This window comes from Mus pahari, chromosome 5 (genome assembly GCF_900095145.1).
Source record: "Mus pahari chromosome 5, PAHARI_EIJ_v1.1, whole genome shotgun sequence".
NCBI classification, from domain to species: Eukaryota; Metazoa; Chordata; class Mammalia; order Rodentia; family Muridae; genus Mus; species Mus pahari.
In genome coordinates, this window is record NC_034594.1 from 14,920,670 (window position 1) to 14,938,672 (window position 18,003).

Here is an 18,003-nt window from a genome sequence, read left to right on the forward strand (position 1 = left end):
CTTAGCACCAAGGACAAAAATACGGGACTCTGGGTACATAATTGCCCAATATAAGGATAGGAAGAATTGGCTTAGTCATTCCTTAAGTAGAAGCTGGTTAAGAGATTCTGGATGTGTGAAATGCATGGGAAACTCAGTCAACTATAGTTAAAATTTTCAAAATGCACGCTTGAAGGCAGCATAGACCTAGAGTAACTGCTTGTGGCTATAAGGTTTAATTCTTAATTCCCATATGTTTCTACTATGTGTTAGTTATTATAATTTAGGAATATATGTATTCCTAAGTATATAATATAATTAAATATAATTATGTGTGATATAGAATATATAATTTTATTTATTTAGATAGACAGACAGATGATAATGTGAGCTATGCCTAGGCTGCATCTGTAATACTTATAAACCTTCCCTACCCAGGTTGCAGCTGTGAGGCAGCTGGAAGAGAGCAAAACCAAGATAGAAAACCTTTTGAACTGGCTGTCAAATGTTGAGGAAGACTCCGAAGGGGCGTTGACGAAGCACACACAACCCATGGAGCAGAACGGAACCCATTTGCATGAAGGTGGTAGCAAGTCAGGAGCTGGCGAAGAGGATGAAGTCAATGGTAACCTGCTGGAGACAGATGCTGAAGGGCATGGTGAGGCCACCGAGGGGAATCTGAACCAGCAGTATGAGAAAGTCAAGGTGAGCTGTTTGAACGGTGAATCCGTCAGACTCCATGTGGAAGGATGGGAAAGAGTCAGACCGCTTTATACAAGACTATACAAAGATTTTCCCTACCCCAGCGTTATGTCAAATATAAACTACCAAGGATGTTCTTTTTTGTTTGTTTGTTTGGTTGGTTTGGTTTTTTGGTTTTGTTTTGTTTTTCGAGACAGGGTTTCTCTGTATAGCTCTGGCTGTCCTAGAACTCACTTTGTATAAGGCTGGCCTCAACTCAGAAATCCGTCTCCTCTGCCTCCCAAGTGCTGGGATTAAAGGCGTGTGCCACCACGCCCAGCTACCAAGAACGTTCTTAGCAAATAAAAACAGTAGGAAGTAAGTCATTAGATTCAGTTTCTGTGCATAGCTGAAGCCCTGTTTCAGAAACACAAGAGGGCTGGAGAGCCGGCTCAGTGGTTTAAGAAAGCTTTCTGCTCTCCAAGAGGATCCAAGTGCAGTTCCGAGTGCATCACAATGTGGCTCACAGCTGCCTGGAATTCCAGCTGGCCTCCAAGGTCATCCAGAACAGACATATATGCATACATTTTTTAAAAAGAAAGAAATGAAGAGGGCTGATCATTGATCTCCCCAGAGCTGGGGCCATGGCCCGGCACACCTCCTCAGTTTCTCAGTCTTCCTGGCTACTCTGAGGTTTTAAGTTCCCATCATATAAGACATTTGCAACTTACATACAGGATGTAGCTTGCTCAGGTTCCACGTGTAGTAAAGCTAGAGTTTGGCTTCAGTCACTGTGCAGATCCATACTGCATGTTCATAGACTGGCTTGCTGTGCAGCCCTAAGCTCGAAGCTACGCCCTCGAAGGGGGCATAGCTGTTGTAGAGAAGGGAAGACCAGGGCACAGAAGCAGTGGAGGCAGTCCCTGACACACCTGTGGGAGCAAAGGCAGTTTTGGAGTAATGGTTTTAAAGTGTCCCAGAGTTAATGGCTCTTGTCTCTGTGCCTGGTTCTTGGTGCTTGGTGACTCTCCTTGAGAGGCTTCCACAGAATCCAGAAAGTGGGGCCATCGGTGACTGGTTCTGCTTGCCTCTGACTTGTCAACCTCTTCACTTCCACAGAGCCCTCTGCTTTCCTGCCTCAGTGGGCTCGAACCTCTGCCAGGTTCTGGAGGAATTCTTTGCATGTGAGCTAGGACAAGCCTTAAAGCAAACCTGCAACACAGTTGAGGTCACCACCTCATGTTCACTACAAACCTGAGACCCAGTGGAGCCAGATGTCTCCACCACTCTCCCTCACATCTGCTCCTTAACCTGCTGGACGTCTCTCATACTGTTCTTGTTTCGCTCTTGTTCAACTGTCTTTAAACTATCCAACAGGAGGGTTATAGATGCGGTGGTTTGAAAAGGGCATTGAGAAGCAGGTTGGGTCCTAGAAACCTGGTCACCTCCCGAGGGTGTTCCCAGCAGCAACAAAGTTGTGATTGGCTTGTTTCTACTCAGGCCCAGCACGAAAAGATCACGGCTCAGCACCAGGCGGTCCTGCTAGCCACGCAGTCGGCCCAGGTGCTGCTCGAGAAACAGGGCCGCTATCTGACTCCCGAGGAGAAGGAGAAGCTGCAGAAGAACGTGCAGGAGCTGAAGGCGCATTACGAGACCGTGCTGGCCGAGTGCGAGAAGAAGGTGAAGCTGACGCACTCCCTGCAGGAGGAGCTGGAGAAGTTTGACACCGACTACAGCGAGTTTGAGCATTGGCTACAGCAGTCAGAGCAAGAGCTGGAGAACCTGGAGGCGGGTGCGGACGACCTCAGCGGGCTTATGGACAAGCTGACGAGGCAGAAGAGCTTCTCAGAAGACGTCATTTCTCACAAAGGCGACTTGAGGTACATCACCATTTCCGGAAACCGGGTGATAGAAGCTGCCAAATCTTGTAGCAGGAGAGACGATGACAGGATCGGCAAGGACAGCATCGAGACTTCCGCAACCCACAGAGAAGTTCAGACCAAACTGGACCAGGCTACAGACCGCTTCAGGTCTCTCTACTCTAAGGTAAGTTTATTTTACTTTTATTTTTTAAATGGACGTCAGTCTGTGATAAACCTTTCTACATGTCCTCTTCACTTTTGCTTTGGATTTAGAAGCAAAAAAAATAGAAAACATAAATATTGGCATGGAAAAGTGGTAGTTTTATTCATGTCCTTTACGTCTGGAAAATGTCTCTTAAAGGTCTCTGAAGTTAGTCTCTCAAATTTTGTAGTACTAGATTTGACCACCAGATGTCGCTTATGAACTAAGGGGGGCTCAATTACTGGTTATTGCCATTCACGTAGGATAATTCCCTTCAAGTATTACAGGACTGTTCTGCAGTTGTATTTGATCAATATATTTTCATTATTAATGACTAATATTCTATGCTGCTTCCTTTATTGCCTTGGAAAATTAAGAGTCTTGCAAAAAAAAAAAAAAAAAAAAAAAAAACAACCTGCAAGCTGTGTGTAGAGGTGTGTACTCCAAAACCTGAGGGAGAAGGAGTGTAAATTTGGGTCAGCCTGGGCTACATAGCAAAATCCTGACTCACAGTGGGGAGGGAGACGACCCAAGAACGTATTTCCCAGATTGTAACAAGGCTGTTCAGACGTAACACATTGCATAAATGATCAGGCGAGTGCCTCTGAGGTTTAGGTTTTGCTTCGTGGTAATGTAGATTATTTGACCTAATTGTGTCAATCCTATGCAACATGTAGAGATGACTTATGAAGCACCTTAAAGGGTTCTCATCACATTTCTACGTGGATTGTCTGAAAGTTTGCCTAGTCCGGTGACAGCAATAATGTTGTTTAATTATTGTAAGTCTAGAACTGTTTCCTCGTTTTCATGGTTACCTTTGGACTTCTCCACGTGAAGGGGAAGAACCTCGATGCTGGTTGAAGTCTGCCCCCCCCCCACCAGAGTTACACAGCTCATCCATCTTGAGATCTTGTCAGGCATGAGAAGACGGTGGGCCTCAGCCTCTCTCCTTCTCTTCTTTGATTTGTAGTGCGGTGTTCTTGGGAATCACCTCAAAGACCTGGTGGATAAATACCAACACTATGAAGATGTTTCCTGTGGACTTCTCTCCGGGCTCCAGGCCTGTGAGGCCAAAGCCAGCAAACATTTGCTGGAGCCCATTGCTTTGGACCCCAAAAATCTGCAAAGGCAGCTAGAAGAGACTAAGGTAAAGAAGGAGGAGGGAGGGGAAGAGAAGCAACCACTGAGCCATCCTATCAAAAGAATTCTGTTCTCCACGCACGTGTGATAGTTCTGCTCTAGGCCCAGGAAACCTGTGGAGAGTATTCTGTCCCACCAGAGGGTTCCAACGTGACTAAGTGCTCCGGAATGTTTGTCCCACTGTTACCGAACTGGACTGACATTGCCATTATTGCCTATAATCCACTGCACCCGCCTCCTACCTCCAACAAAGCCCAGCCCACTTACTTACTGTTATACTTGGTAACTTTCCTCACTTTTCCATTAGAATTAATCTCCGTGAAGGCAGGTGTTTGTGCCCGTCTTGTTCAGTGCTGTATTCCTAGTATCTAGGTTCTCTTAGCCTGTGGATAGCAAATCCCTTTGAGGGTTCGAGCAACCCCTTTCATAGGTGTCACCTAAGACTATCTGTATGTTAGATATTTACGTTATGATTCCCATCAGTAGCAAGTTACAAATGAGCAGGGAAAATAATTTGTGGCTGGGGGGAGGGGCCGTCACAACATGAGGAACTGTATTAAAGGGTCGCAGCATTAGGAAAGTTGAGGACACTGATCTAGAGGGTCACCCGGCCCAAAGTGCACAGTGTGTATTGTATCTGTTCAAGAAAGGACGTGTGGAGGAATGTTACCATCATGTTCAGAGTGTCTCCGAGTCAGTATTAGGGTTCCTCTTGTGTTCCTTCACGATGTATAGAGATGCAAACTTCAGTTACTGCCTTACCACAGAATGTCTTCCTACCTTTCCAGAAATGTGTGATGGACAAACTCTTGGTGAGACAAACTGTCAAATTACTCTCTATTCTACTTTATTAACTAATTAATTTATTTAGTTTACATCCCAATTGCAGCTTCCCCTTCCTCTCTCCTCCCCCGCACCTCCCCCTATGCCCACCCCTCCTCCCTTTCTCCTTAGAAAAGGGAAGGCCTTCCATGGGTATCAACCAGCCCTGGCATATCAGGTTGCAGTAAGACTATTTGAGGCTGGACACAGCAGCCCAATTAGGGGAAAGGGGTCCAAAGGCAGGCGACAGAGTCAGAGACAGCCCCTGCTCCTGATTTAGGAGTCCCACGTGAAGACCCAGCTGTACAGCTGTTACAGATGTGCAGAGGGCCTAGGTCCATCTCATGCAGGCTCTCTGGTTGGTGGTTCAGGCTCTGTGGGTCCCTATGGGCCCAGGTTAGTTGATTCTGTAGGTTTTCTTGTGGTCTCCTTGGTCCCTCTGGCTCTTTGGATCTCTCCTTCCCCCTCTTCCACAAGGTTAAGGTGTGGCTGTGGGTGTGTCTGCATCTGTTTCCATCAGCTGCTGGGTGAGGCCTTTCAGAGGACAGTTATGCTAGGCTCTAGTCAGCAAGTGTAGCAGAGTATCATGAATAGTGTCACAGGTGGGCTCTCTCTCATGGCATGGGCTGGGCCAGTCATTGGTTGGCCATTTCCTCAATTTCTGCTCCATCTTTACTCCTACACATCTTGTGGCCAGGACAGATTGTGGGTCAACGTTTTTTGTGGCTGGGTTGGTGTCTGATCCCTTCACTGGAAGTCTTAACCTACATACAGGGGTGGCTGTTTCAGGTTCCATATCCCTCATTGCTAGGAGTCTTAGATAGGGTCCCCCTCAGAGATCCCTGGGAGTTTCCTTTGTCCTAGATTTCTAGCTTATCCCAGACCCCCAACCCCACCCCCTCCCCACCCCATCCCTGATTCCAGTTTTCTCTCTCTCTATTCTGTTCTTCCCACACCTGATCCCTCCCGTTCCCATCCCTACCACCTCCCCCACCCAGTCCCCTCCCTCCATCCATCCATCCCCCATGTCTCTTCTATTCCCCCTTCTCAGTGAGATCCAAGGGTCCCCCTAGATCCAAAACATAATTTAAAAGAATTTAAAGCAAGGATAGATAATTTTAAAAACACTATAATATTCTTACTCAGTATGGTTAACTGAAAACTGAAGTTTAGAAGTTCATTCATCTGGAGATGGTTTCTTTTAGCGGGCGAGGGTACTTGAATTGCCATGGTCAGTGCCTGATCCCTATCAAGGGGCTATCAAGCTAGGCTTGGCCACCACCCTCAGGCCAGTTATAGAACCAAGGGATGAAGAAGAGAGAAGAGGTGTGCTCAGTGTGTCCCCACTGAGGAGGGAAAGAAAGACCCCGTCTTTGGGGTCGTGACCTGAGGCTTAAGTGGGAAGCAAGAGCGATGCATTCCTGGTTAGGGTGCAATCTCGCTCATCGCTGGCCCATCCCTGTCTTAGCTTCAGACTCAGACAAGGTGCTCTGACAGGTTGTGGGAACTGTATGAAATATCCTTCTTAGAGACAAGCTGACCCCTGGGCTGGCACGAGAACCTAGCCTTTCTCTTCTCCCAGCATGAGATTTCTGGGTAGATTGCAATTCTTGGGGGCCCATTGTTTCAGTGGCCTTGTGGGCTAAAGGAAAGGCACAGATGTCTCCAGGACATCTCTCCACATCCCTGCCCTGCGGAGTCAGAGAGGGCCATCTTCGTTCTCTGCAGGGCTGTAGAAGTGGCAGGGGAGAATATTACTGATTTATTAATAATTTATTACTTTTGTTCCCTTTTCCTCTTCCTCACGTCTGAGTGCAGACCTATCTTAGTTGTTTACTTCCCCTTAGTTACATATTAAGGCCAGAATGTATGAAGACGTCAGAGGAGGGACCGTGACATCTAAGGCCCTGATTTTGCTGAGAAATGGCAGTAGTTTAAAATAGTTGTTAAGATCGACTAACATTTATTAGGAAGTAAAATATTTTAGCTACAGGGAAATAAAGTTGAACATTTCGGGTTTGATCTGTGTAAATATGCTGCACGTGAAGTTTTAGGAAGTTGAGCAAACAACAGAGGAAAACCTCTATGAACCCTGTAGCTTAGTTAAATGGATACAGGGATGGATATTGGACTAGAAATGCTTACTTGGTAAGTGCTGCATAGAGTTCTTGATGCAAAGGCTCGGAGAATGGCCATTGTGTACCGGAAGACTAAATCTCAGATTAATGGCACCCTGGGAGATGATCTTTGTATGTAGTAAGGTTAAACTTTGTGAAGATTAGGTAGTCTTTGTCTTAGGGTTTCCACTGCTGGGAAGAGACACTGTGACCACAGCAACTCTTATAAAGGAAAGGGCTGGCTTGTAGGTCAGAGGTTTAATCCATTACTGTCATGGCAAGAAGTGTGCTGGCGTGCAGGCAGACACAGTGCTGGAGAAGGAGCTGAGAGTTCTACATCTGGATCGCATCTGAAGGCAGCACGAAGAGAGTGTGACACTGGGCCTGGCTGGAGCTTTTGAAACCTCCAAGCCCACCCCCTGGTGTCACATTTCCTCCAGTAAGACCCTACCTACTCCAATATGACCACACATCCTAGTAGTGCCACTCCCTGTAGGCCTGTGGGGGCCATCTTCATCCAAACCACTGTGATCTTTATATTCTTCCTTCCTTTTTTTTTTTTTTTTTTTTTTTAATCTATTACTATAGGTAATTGTCTTCAGACACACCAGAAGAGGGCATCAGATCCCATTACAGATGGTTGTGAGCCACCATGTGGTTGCTGGGATTTGAACTCAGGACCTTTTAGAAGAGCAGTCAGTGTTCTTACCCGCTGAGCCATCTCTCCATCCCCTTTTTTCTTTTTATTAAATTGTTCCACAGTTACTAAGCTGGAAGCGGAGCTGGAAGTGGTGGCACACACCTGCAGTCCTAGAGCTGGGAGGCAGAGGCTCAGGCTTTAGCCTCCTAACAGTTACAGAAGATGGGCATCTGAGCCCAGTGTAGAGGCCTGGGTTTGAAACCAGCTCTAAATCACACTGCCTGATGATGGGCACCTTCAGGATGGTGAAAAGTCAGGAAACTTCCATGCAATGAGTAGGAGCTCATTGCTGTAGAGACTCTCTCCTGCTGCAGCCAAGGAGACCAAGGCTAGGGTTAGGGTTGGGGTTAGGGTTAGGCTCTGCAAATGCTAGGATCCCAGAAGTGTCATCATAACCACTCAGTCTTAACGTGTGCTCTGGGGACCAGAGCCCTCTGTCCTTCATGCTTGTAGCATGCACTTTCTCCACTGAGCCATCTCCCCGGCCCCCTGACATTTTGAGTCTTTGAGATATGAGTGCAACATTAGAGGAAAGCTGTGCTACCTCTGTGAACCTGAGGCCGTTGTGGATCCCCTGAAGCAGGACAGCCTACATGGGCAGAGAGCCATCTGGGTGTTAGGGACCGCAGGCTCCAATCCTCTTCTTACCTCACTCCCTGTGTAGACTGCATCTGTTCGTCCAGAGAGCTGTAGGAACCTCTCTCCAGAGTCTTGCTACCCTTGGTTGTATCATCAGTGTGAGTCACCTCTCACGCTCACTCGTGTCTCCTTCCCCCTCTCTCAGCTTTGCTTATAGAATTCTTCTGGGCTCTTTTTACTTCTTTGGCCACATGATTTCTGTCTCCCCGTCAGAACCCATGAACATCTTCTGTCCCTTCTGCTTGTCCTCGTCTGGTGCTGCTGCACCGCCTGCTGTGTGGTTCCTCTTATCTCTGCAATGCTCTCTACTCTGCTCCGTTTGTATAGTCCCATTCCCGTGTCGCCAGCTTGCTTCTTTCTTCCTGTATGCTGTTCTGAGGCCACAGAATCCCAAGACACAGGTCTTCTCCACTCTGAAATGTGATCTCACCCGAGTTTATAGACTTTGGTAGTTAACCTGAGCCGAACAGAACCCAGCCCCTTTCTCCCCTCTTGTCCCCTCACACCCTGGGTTCCTGTCCTCTGTGATGACTGGCCATTCTTTCATGGGCTCCGCCCCACAGCCTAGTCATAGTCACTGTGGAAGCATGGCTAACGCAGCTGGGGAATTAAACATTTCACTTCATTTGATTTTTCTTGTATTTTCTTGTATTTTCTTGATTTTACAGTTGTATTTGTAATATCTTACACCCTGTGTTAGATATTATGGCTTTAGATAATATGACCAAGACGTCCTGACTCTTCGCAGCCCTGTACTGTACTGTACTTTGTGGTCCAGGCAATCTGAGTACAAGAAATGGCCTCAGTCTTTGGTAAAGTCCCAGCTGCCTAGTTCTGACTTAAGTTATGCTCAATTGAGCACGTTGCTTCTTGGCTCATTTCTTCTGGTTTTCCCTGCATTGCTATATGCCCTTACTTAGCACTTTCTTCAAAGCCTTTGGTAATTCCCCATCACTACCGGGAAAAAATGTCAAGCCCTAAGCCTACCATCCGAGGCCTTCGCACACCTACCTATGTATTCTTTCCTCTTAGTCTCTCCTCCCTCCCCCTCCCCTCCCTCTCCCCTCCCTCTTCCTCTCTCCCTCTCTTTCTCCCCAGGCTATTTCTTTGCCTTCTGTTTACCCTATGGAGGAATATTCTGCTTTTTTCATTTCCACAGTTTATTCAGGGCCCAGCAGCCTCATCACTGACTGGCCCTCACTTTCCCACTGATCTTCCTCTAGCATCTCCTCTTACCTATAGAGCGTAGCCCTTCCTGTAAGCTTTGCAGCTGTTTTATCCAAGAATATAGCAACACTTTTTGAATTCTTAGATGCTCAATAACATACCGAATTACACAAATTCAGATGATACAACATGAAGTCAAGGACCTAGAGTGAGAAACAGTCCTGGGGGTTCTCGGTGTCTTAGTTCTGTTGTTGCTGCTGCTGCTGAGATTCGGGACCTGTGAGTAGGGGGATTGTACAAAGCATCAGCGTAGAAATTAGGGGAGCACATGGAGTAATGAGGTTAGAAGTTGAAAGTGGAAGATTATTAAGAACACCTCATTGTGTGCCGTGGCTCACCATCTGGATTGGTTGATTAATATGTTCTCCTTGCTTTCCCTGAAGTCCAGAATAAACTTGACAATGAAAGTCTATGTATTATATAGTTTATTCTATCCAATTTAGATCATCATTTTCATGTTAGTCCTGAATCTAATTGAAAACCACTTAACCCCACAGGCTTTGCAAGGGCAGATATCAAGTCAGCAGGTTGCTGTAGAGAAGCTGAAGAAAACCGCAGAGGTACTCTTGGATGCCAAGGGCTCGCTGCTTCCTGCCAAGAATGACATCCAGAAGACGCTTGGTGAGGTCTTAGCTCTTGTTTCCTGTCTCAGGGGTAACTAGGGGTGTCTTATGGATAAGGGAGACATGTTCACAGATGTAAGTCATTTGGTTCATGAGCTCTGCCCATGTGTATGAAATGAAAAACATCTTCCAGATGACTGTTCTTATGGTTCCCCCAAATAGAGCCGAGTTAAAATCTTAGTAGAAATCTTCTGTGAATAGAAAGCCACTCCGTAATTCTTCTTCATTCTTAGAGACACACAAGCATTCTTGATCGTGACCATGATCAATAAGTAATTTCAAGGCACGTGTATTTATAAATTACATGTGCATTTTATCACATTATAATATATAATTATAAACCACAAAACTATAAATTTTAAGGCATATGAAGAGTGTGTGCGTGCTGGCCCTTAAGGTTTTTTATTCTTCTGTTTTGATATATCATCTTAAAGCCCACATGGAAGCCATCACTGGAACAGGAGCCTGAGCCTGGAGACATGGAGGAGAAAGACTGTCCTCATTATGTTTCTGGCCTTTTGATGTTTTCTTTTTTTTTCCCTCTTTGTTTTTTCATCACTTTTAAAATGAGATCTTCCTTGTTAGCCCAGTTGGCCTGAGAGTAACTGTAGAACACCCCCCCCCCCGCTGGCCTTAAACTCCTGGCAATCCTTCCACATTAGCCTCTGTAACTGTGGACCCCTGGCTGGCCTTGACCTCACGGCAATCCTTCCACATTAGCCTCTGGAAGCTAGACTTCAGGCCTGAGCTGCCACATTTGACCTTTCCTGCTGTTAAATGTTCATTATTTCATGGGTTACAGCAATGACATAAAGCTTCTCTCTGGCAGCATTGGGTAGGAATGTGTGAAACAGTGTAGGATACAGAGGCATTTCCATAAGATCTTGTGTTTATTTCTAAGAAAAACAATAACTTCTAAAAACACATTTTTTGGATTGTTTGTTGATTTAAAAAAAAAAAAAAAAAACAACAAGAGCTTGCCTGTATCCCAGGCTAGCCTTGAACTGATGAAGGAATTGCTAAAATACTTAAGAACTCTGCATTAGGAACTGGGGCCAAGAGACAAATACTACAACAGAGATTTTTCTAGTAATTTTTATTGCTCAGAAAATTTCAAATGATTAAAATTTTATACAAGGAACTGATCAAAATACACACACACACATGCATATATATATATATATATATATATATATATATATATATATGTTTTAAAAATACACACACACACACACACACACACCATGATTCCAAACCCCTCATCTTCAAATACCACCATGTTAGGCCTTAGACCTAAATACATGGGTATAGTGTGAGAAGTCGACGTGAACATGGTTTATTGTTTTGGCATGGTAAACCTTATATCATGGTGAAGCAGGTCACCAATAACTCTCATCATATGATACGTAAGCAGTACCCCCTAGGGAGAAACAGCTCGACCGCCTATCACAAGCTGTGACTTAAGGCAGCCTCTTGAGTTAGTGGTCATTCCTGGATCTGAGACTCACTTCCTCTGCTTGTAGCCTTAGCCTCCTGGTGCATATGAAAAGCAGTTTCTCTCTCCGTGCAGCTTTCTTGTTCGTGGGCTTCTTGTAGTTAGCCAAAGGGCCATGACTGTCTCGGTCACATAAACTTTCCAGTTCAGCGAGAAACTGTTAAGCAACAACTTAAATCATTTTGCTCTCGAGTCACGTGCCTTAGACCAAGCACAAGCCTGTAAGGGGACTCGAGTAAGGAGTTGTAACGACTCGGGTTGTGCTCAATGTTGTGTTCTGCTAAACCTTCAGAAATAACTTAGGTGCTTTTCTGGGTCTTTGTATAATAAAAGGTTTTTGTTTTTGTTTTTGTTTTTTTTTTAAATCATGATAGAAAACAAGTTGTCTTCCAAAGAGAGGCAGAAATGTAATAGCAGCAGTCTTTAGACATGCCATGGATATTTTTTTTTTCATCTTAAATCTTTAGCATTGAAAGAAAAGTTATATCACAGGAGAGAGAGGGTTCTGTCAAACTCATTTTCCCCTCTGTCTACTAGTGAACTTGTAAGTGAATCCTGACCATAGCTTTGAGTGGATTTATGCCGTTGCCATCCTGTTTTCCTGATACATTTGCATCTTCTTACTACTGTGCATTTGAAGTCTCTCTCTGATGATGACAGAAGCTGACCATGACTGTCATGTGACGGAATTGCCTCCTGAGAGTGTGTCTGAGACTGTCACTCCCCACCCCTGGCAGTTATCAATAAGTGTTGACAGATCAGGCTGAGACACAGTAGTGACTGCAGTGACCCACCGTTTAGACCTTTCTTCATCTCTCTGGGGCACTCCAAATGTGTATGCATCTAAAAATCTTTACCGAACCAGATGACAGGCCTGCAATTTTTTTTTAAAACTATTTTATTATCCACCCAATTCCTGTCTTTATAAAAGTTACGCCTGACCTAAAATGTATCATCTACGCTTTTTTTTCTGTGGAGACTTAATTTGTTCATTGTAAAATGCATTTGAAAAAGAATCGGGCAAGTAGAACTCTGTGCTTCCTGTTCCCCTCTCTGGAGTAGATGACATTGTCGGGAGATACGATGATCTGTCCAAGTCTGTGAATGAGCGGAATGAAAAGCTTCAGATCACGCTGACCCGCTCACTGAGTGTACAGGACGGACTGGATGAGATGCTGGACTGGATGGGAAGTGTGGAGAGCTCGCTGGTCAAGCCAGGTCAAGTGCCTTTAAACTCCACAGCGCTCCAGGACCTCATCAGTAAAAACACGGTGAGTGACCTTTGCTAATGGGAACATTTCCACTTGCACTTGAGAACAAGTTGTCTATCTTCAGGAGTAGGTAGGCTTAAAGACAAAGAGGGATGCTTCTGAATGTAGCAGAGGAGCCAGCAGTGCTTGTACAAATGAATATGTAAATTTTTTTGACAGTGGCTGGAAAGGGTTTTATAGACTTGTCATTATTCATTAAGGAGAGTTTAAAGCTACATTGTATCTAATCTTGTTTATCACTGCTTAGGCAGCTGCTCATGGGGTTCCTTACATCAATCTTGCTGATGCCAAGCCTTTTAAAAATTAAGAACATGGCTAATCCCCAGGCTGCCTTAGATTCCAAGGGGTTGCCCGGTGGCAATAAGCCCCTGCCCTTTTCAACCAGCCAGCTATCCAGCTGTTCTCCACACTCCCCATGAAGAGCTTTGGGATTGGCTTCCTCGAGAGAAAACCCACACATGTCACTCATTTCCAACTGCTAGGCATTTTAGTCATGGATTATCCAAGCTAACGTTGCTCTGAAGGATCTTTTTCAAAACTTGGCGGCTTTATTTGTAGTTGTCGTTAGGATATATATGCCGCAATTGCTGTATTTCAGATGCTGGAGCAGGATATTTTGGGTCGTCAAAGCAGCATAAATGCCATGAACGAAAAGGTGAAGGCATTTATAGAGACGACAGACCCGTCCACGGCCTCCTCGCTGCAAGCCAAAATGAAGGACCTGTCTGCTCGCTTTTCTGAAGCAAGTCAGAAACACAAGGAAAAGCTTGCCAAGATGGTGGAGCTAAAGGCCAAAGTAGAGCAGTTTGAAAAGCTCTCAGAAAAGCTCCAGACGTTTCTAGAGACACAGAGCCAGGCGCTCACTGAGGTGGACATGCCAGGGAAGGATGTTCCGGAGCTGTCTCAGCATATGCAGGTGTGTACTCCTTAGTGGTCACAATGCCACACGTTGACTGGTTAAGACAAGCTCATGCATTTTATCGACAACCTTAGCTACTGGTATTTGTCGCTCCATGAAGCATTTCCCTGTTGAACAGAAACAAGCCATTTACCACACGTATTCTAGCTGTTACAACTATCCTTGAACATGCTAAATCGGCAGAGATGCAAAAAGCACAGAGTGTAAAGTCCCTGTATCCTCCTGTACACTCATAGCCTATGAAGTGCTAGGTGGTGGATGCCTGAGCTCTTGTGCTTGCATGCAGAACATGCTGGTGGGCTTGTGACTCTTAAGATCTGGCGATGTTTATCCTGACTGATGGAAATGCTTTGCAGGAATCAACTGCTAAATTCTTAGAACACAGGAAAGATCTCGAAGCTTTGCACAGCCTCCTGAAAGAGATCTCCAGCCATGGCTTACCAGGGGACAAAGCTCTGGTGTTTGAGAAAACTAATAACTTGTCAAAGAAATTCAAAGAAATGGAGGATACTATCCAAGAAAAGTAAGTCTCTCTATGACAGCGTGTTTACTCCTATTCTGTACTCGGCAGCTGGGTGCCTATATTTATGTAAGTCCATGACTGAGGTGGTTCCCAAACTGTGGAGTCTCAGACTGTTGGTGGATCTGTGCATTAAATATAATCAGGAGGCTGAAGGGGGATTACAGCAAGTTTGAGGCCCTACTCTGGACTGCAGTAAGACCATCTTTAAAAGCAAAACACAACAACAAAAACATTATTTTACTATTGGCTAAAATACCAAGGTGGGAAACGGAAACCGCTGCTTATGTAAAAGCTACCAATTCACAAAGAATAAGGCAGTGGCCCAGTTTTGACCTTTGACTCAGTGTGATTCTATTCTGTGCCTTCACTTTTTTTCTGTATCATGTTTAGAACACACGTCTGATTTTTATGAGTGAAAGAGCCCCCAAATGATGTTTTAGCATGCTTATTTATCTTTCATCTAGTTATATTTCCTTAGAATTCTCTACCTAAAACTTCTGGGTTCTCTTTCTGAACCCGTCTCAGGAGATGTGTTCTTGGCTGTCTTGCATAATCTAAGTTGTCCATTCCAATTTTAAATCCAGGTAATATGTAGACTATTAAATCATTAACACCATGTGGTCATCAGTAGTTTGTCCAGCTGAACTACATCCTTATCTCCAGCACATAGGTCACCTGTACACAGAAGCCATTCACACGTCAAGTGTAACGGTCTTCATAGGGCCTATGCTTGGTATAAAGAAAGGCCCGTGGGTTTTAAAATGGAGCTTCTTATGTGTTGGGGTGGGTAAGCACCTGTTAAAGCTCCAGTCGCCGGGCTACTTCTCATAGAAATGTCATCTTTCCAAAGTGCCAAGTTAAGACATCCTTCAACATGACCTATGTTCTCCTTAGTCAGCAGCACATACATGTATTTCCTGACTCTTTGCCTGCTGGCACTAAACATTGTATAAAACAGACCTGTGAAGGTCGCTGGAGTTTATGTAGTATTAGTCCTGTTACGTGAGAGTTATGTATTTCCTGACTGTTCCTCTCTCTCTCTCTATGAGCTTGGCTTCAGGAATCAACAAGTAGGTAATTAGCTGGTTTTATTCACCACATAAGAACACATCAGCCTGGTACCCAAGAGCTGCTCTGTGCATTGTGAATGGTTGCTAGAGTTGAGCCCAATTCGGGAATATTGGCCGCTGGTTGACCATCGGCCGTTTGGAGCATCTGGCTTTGCAGCTTGACTTCTGGTTGCTTTTTGTTCATTAGGAAAGACGCTCTAAGTTCTTGTCAGGAGCAGCTGAGTGCTTTTCAAGCCCTTGCTCAGTCACTGAAGACGTGGATCAAAGAGACAACCAAGCAGGTTCCCGTTGTGAAGCCTTCTCTTGGCGCAGAGGACTTGGGAAAATCTCTGGAAGAAACCAAGGTGGCTCATCAGACCTAGTACTAACTTCTGCTTGCCTGTGTTAGTAAGGGGGAGTGCGGTCCTTTAGTCTAAAATCAAGCAAACTGGTCTCATAAATGCCCTATAAGATCTGTGGAAATTACATAATCAAGGAATTACATAATCTTTTTAACTCAACTTATTAAAAAAAATGTATCATTAGCCCCCCCTATTATTGAAGTTTACTTATCAAATCTCAATTTAATTTCCATTTTTTATACCTTCTCTCCAAGGAGTAAGAAAGAGATCCTTATCTTCCTGTGCAAGGTCTAACCAGTACTGGGAGACAAGTTAGTTGAATCGCTTGCATGAATAGTGTATAAGTATTTTGTTGTCTGACTTAAGTCATAAAATTTATGGCTGATTGTGTCAGATTTTCTCAGAGTGAAATCATGTAGCTGAAATCATATAGTGAAATCATGAAATGCTGGTAGTTAAACTCTGCGTGAGGTGGAATTTTGTACACCCGTGTCTTATTTTTATTGTCCTGTTACTTATGATGTAGCCACGCCTGGTATAGCCCTACAGACTTACAGTTGACAGTTATTCTAGAACATTCCCGTGGCACCAGGACGCAGCCTGCCTCCCACTGTGGCTGGGGGCAGAACACAGGATGGGCTTTGCCCTGTTCTCCTCTGCCAACAGTGTTAACAGTCACCTGGGCCCGCAGTCATTGTTGCTTTAAAATATGCTTAAGAAGTTCAATTGTAACGTACAGCTTTGAAGAGACTCGGAAGACTGAAAGATAATGTGTTTTTGTGTTTAAAGAAATTACAAGAAAAGTGGAGTCTGAAAGCACCAGAAATTCACAAAGCAAACAACAGTGGTGTTTCACTATGTAACCTGCTAAGCGCATTAATCAGCCCTGCGAAGGCCATAGCCGCAGCCAAATCAGGTATGCGCTTTGTTTTCATGGCTAATCCATAAGAATTGGGGCTCCCATGCTCCTCTTGTATATTTGAAATTAATTAATTTTTTTTAAAAAGAAATAATCACCCCAGGAATACAAAGTAAAGGAGGTCAGGCAAGTGACTTTTAAAGGCTCACTGAAGTCTGTCACGGAATTGGGGAGATGACTCTGCAGATACATGTGTGCAAGCATAAGGATGAGAGTCTGAATCTCCGGGGCCCACACGTGTTTGGTACACGAGTGAGCACCGTGCCCTAGCTGTAATCACAGCCCTCGGGAGGCAGAGACAGGAACTCCTCCTAGCGGGCTGACGAGCCAGACTCACCAAATCCTTGACCTCTGGGTTTGGCGAGGGGGGGGGGCATATGTCAGAAAGTAAAGTGAAAACTGATTTTGGAAGCTAGCCAGCATCCAGGCCGGGCCGCCACATGCAGGGGCAGACGCATGCATAGCACACGCCTGTACATGTGCAGCCACAAGCATAGGAATGTGTATATACATATACACACACACACACACACCCAAAATCTGTCAGGCAAAGTGTTCGCTTTTATTAAGTACTAAAAGTCAAATGTAACCAGGTAAGGATGAGAAGGTGACACTGAAAGAGGTCCCAGTCTGTTTGCTTTTGGCTCTAGTTATGTAAGGGGGATAGTGAAGCTCTCTTTGAGCTATGTCTCTTCTCATTATACTATGTAATAAGGAAAGAGATTTGGTCTCCTGGTAAAGGAGAGGCAAGGGTGTGGGCTCATGTCTATGCGGCAAGCTCGCCTTTTGTCTGCTTGTTTGTACATTGTTCCCAAAGGGTTTGCTTTTGCAGCCTGTTCGCCCATATGCTCACATCTCAGCCTCAGCCCTGGCTGACCCTGCTCCTCTCAGTCAAAGACCAGCGTTGTGTATAAACGCTGGCTCCCAAGTTCACCTAATACAAATACAGTGTTTTGGTAAGCGATACTTTATGGAGGAGTTTTGTTTCATTTTGTTTTGTTTAAGTTGAAGAATAGATAGAAGGCCAACCTCCTAGCTCCATTGTGTGTCCTCTGGTCTGACCAGGCCTCCAGCTGTCCCATTGTGAGTGACACCCGTGTTCCAGCTGCACTTCTCTCAAACAGCCATTTTTTTCCACTCTGTTGCTCCCTTTTCAGGGAATGTCCATATTGTATATGCCACAGTGCTCCCTCATGTTTGCACTAATCAGATTTCCTGAGACGTCAAGGTGATCTTTATTCTTAAGAAAAGGAATTCTATTGTCTTTGATTTATCTTAGTTCCTCCCATCTCCTTTATATTTGGAATAAAATCTATACTCTTGCTTGGTATTCTCTGCTTGACTTTTAACAATTAGTTTGGAGAGTCTAGGATGCTTTCCATTCCTTGTAAAATGCCTTGTGCAAACACTCGTGTGTGTGTGTGTGTGTGAGAGAGAGAGAGAGAGAGAGAGAGAGAGAGAGAGAGAGAGAGA

At 44.8% G+C, this 18,003-nt stretch overlaps 1 protein-coding gene across 11 annotated transcripts in view; it reads left to right on the plus strand.

Annotated features, from left to right (window-relative positions):
- Dst (dystonin) overlaps positions 1-18,003 on the plus strand; it is a 196,767-nt gene that overhangs the window by 87,241 nt on the left and 91,523 nt on the right. For all 11 annotated transcript variants that reach the window (XM_029539067.1, XM_029539069.1, XM_029539066.1 and 8 more), the window contains 9 exons: positions 418-684; positions 2,161-2,706; positions 3,695-3,871; positions 9,867-9,990; positions 12,550-12,758; positions 13,357-13,674; positions 14,034-14,200; positions 15,458-15,614; positions 16,401-16,527. In XM_029539067.1, coding sequence (XP_029394927.1) covers positions 418-684; positions 2,161-2,706; positions 3,695-3,871; positions 9,867-9,990; positions 12,550-12,758; positions 13,357-13,674; positions 14,034-14,200; positions 15,458-15,614; positions 16,401-16,527 — 2,092 coding nt within the window. The remainder of the gene's footprint in view (positions 1-417; positions 685-2,160; positions 2,707-3,694; positions 3,872-9,866; positions 9,991-12,549; positions 12,759-13,356; positions 13,675-14,033; positions 14,201-15,457; positions 15,615-16,400; positions 16,528-18,003) is intronic.